Here is a 2,076-nt window from a genome sequence, read left to right on the forward strand (position 1 = left end):
ATTTATAATAAATGAAATGGCAGTAATATAGGTTGGCATCTAGTGTGATTTTAATAGAAACTAAAATATAATCAAGCAATCCAGATGGTTTTCAAACATATTAGAACACTACATTCATGAATTCACGTGAATGCAGTAAATGATTGACTCATTGGTTAAAATACTTTATACCACCGAAAATATTCATATTTCTATGTCTAGTAATGACCACACTTACCACATAATATAAACGCCATATTAATTTTCCATTCGAACTAAGTCGAACTTACGGTATTTACTCATTATATTTTTTTTATTGACAATATTTAATACACAAATACTATTCAACCTGCTGACGACTTCAGAGCGATTACTCCTATTCTTTTTATAGATAATGTTTCGTTTTTAGCCACCATAGGCACTACGGAAATGTCAATGCCCGCCTTGTAGGAATATTGTACGTTGTATCCTTTGGATCCGATTTTGTAGGAGAGCAGTAACCAACCTTCATGCGGCGTAGGGAACTTTTGCTGAATCTCCCCATCGAGCTCTGCATTTCCCTCAGTATCTTCGATTACCGATTCCCGTCGAAAAGCCGATCCATCTGGGTGATTGATCTCCAGCTGATATCCCACGCCGTTGGCTGGTGTGACTTTTGAGTAAGTCAAGCTCAGGACGACAATCCACTGGGAATAGTCACTCTATAAAAAATAATCCTGATGACTTTCGGACTCACCAGAGTTACTAGTCTGAAAGCCATGGTGTTGTACCCACTGACACCAAATTGCAACTAGGTGTGAAGTGTTGTTCAAAAGCTCAGAATATTCGACAGATGAAGGTGCCCAAAACAAGTTTGAATGCAAAACCAAATTGAGTTCAGATAAAAAGCGGTAGAACCACCCAAGAACCAGCCATCCAGGTAGGCGGCTCGAATCTTTAATTATACTTGCGATTTTGTATTACTCATGCATATAATTTTTTGAAGTTTGCTCACTGACACCTTAATGATGTGTTTTAAATCTTCTCCTGACTACGTTCATGTTTTTGCAGATACTTGTGAGTGAGACAAGCAATAGATCTGCGAGTTTGTCGAATATATATATATACATATATTATCCCGAACATCCCGAAATATGTACATCTTATTAATTGCTACAACCTCACGAAGGTGTTGAGTGGGGGAGCAGGCTTTGGTGTTTATTGGAGACCGATTGAAGTGAGTTCCGCGAACGGCCTCTTTGATTTCCAGACTTTGGCTCGGAGCCCTTCTGCCTTATCGAAGGCTGGCGCACACAGTCACCTGTTCGATGTCTGTTTTCCCCTTTTAGCGGCATGTGTCTGCCCATCACTTACCACCTCAATTTCCCGAAAACCGAATGCATCTAATAAATAGGCGCACAATTAACAAGTTCCTAGTGATTTATGCCGACGTCGCCGCTCGCTTGGGTTGTTACTTGCGTTGGGTTTGGTTGGTTCGGGATGGTTTGGAATGGTTTGGGTTGGGTTGGGCTCTGTTCGGGTCGGATCTGGGACTGCGATTTTATGGGCACCCCGACCGAGCGGCGGAACAATGCAGGAGATAATTTTTTACGAGCCACTCGCTGGGCACGCCATATGTTCGGGATGGAACTGGACAGGGAGAGGGCAGGTAGACCTCTGGATATCTGGCCCGAGATCCAGGGCCCTTCCACGGACCGCGTGTGTGCAATTAAACAATTTCGGGAAGGGCGTTGGACATGCGCTCATCCTTGACAGGGAATCTCATTTGGGCTGCAAAGTCAATAGAGGGGCTGTCAGATCATCGCGATCCGAGGGACGGGTTGTCTTCGAGGGAAATTTAATTGAATTTTGTTGAAGAAGTGCCTGTGCGCCCAAGGGCTTGGGTTATATGATAATTCCATTTCTGAACTCGGATGAAATACATAATGAAAGACTTGATAACAAGTTCAAAAATGAAATATTGGGGAAGCTATGTTGTAGTACAATATCTTGAAATCCGTGCAGATAACATATTCAATCTTAAAAGTAAATATTATATATTTTTTATTATTAAATTTAATTTCAGAATTTAAGTGGCTTATTCTTGAACATCCATTC

At 41.4% G+C, this 2,076-nt stretch overlaps 1 protein-coding gene across 1 annotated transcript; it reads right to left on the reverse strand.

Annotated features, from left to right (window-relative positions):
- Positions 1 to 250: 250 nt before the first annotated feature.
- Positions 251 to 751, reverse strand: CG43131 (uncharacterized protein). The gene is made up of 2 exons (NM_001259995.1): positions 716 to 751; positions 251 to 665 (listed from the first exon to the last, which is right to left on the reverse strand). The coding sequence occupies exons 1-2, from the start codon at positions 737 to 739 to the stop codon at positions 324 to 326; spliced, it is 366 nt and encodes a 121-aa protein (NP_001246924.1). The 5' UTR covers positions 740 to 751; the 3' UTR covers positions 251 to 323.
- Positions 752 to 2,076: the final 1,325 nt, after the last annotated feature.

Source organism: Drosophila melanogaster, chromosome 3R (genome assembly GCF_000001215.4).
Source record: "Drosophila melanogaster chromosome 3R".
NCBI classification, from domain to species: domain Eukaryota; kingdom Metazoa; phylum Arthropoda; class Insecta; order Diptera; family Drosophilidae; genus Drosophila; species Drosophila melanogaster.

Coding starts and splice junctions, on each gene's coding strand:
- CG43131 (NM_001259995.1), bottom strand. CDS start 739: ATGGCTTTCAGACTAGTAACTCTG. Junction 666..715: donor CTTTCAGACTAGTAACTCTG/GTGAGTCCGAAA, acceptor GACTATTCCCAG/TGGATTGTCGTCCTGAGCTT.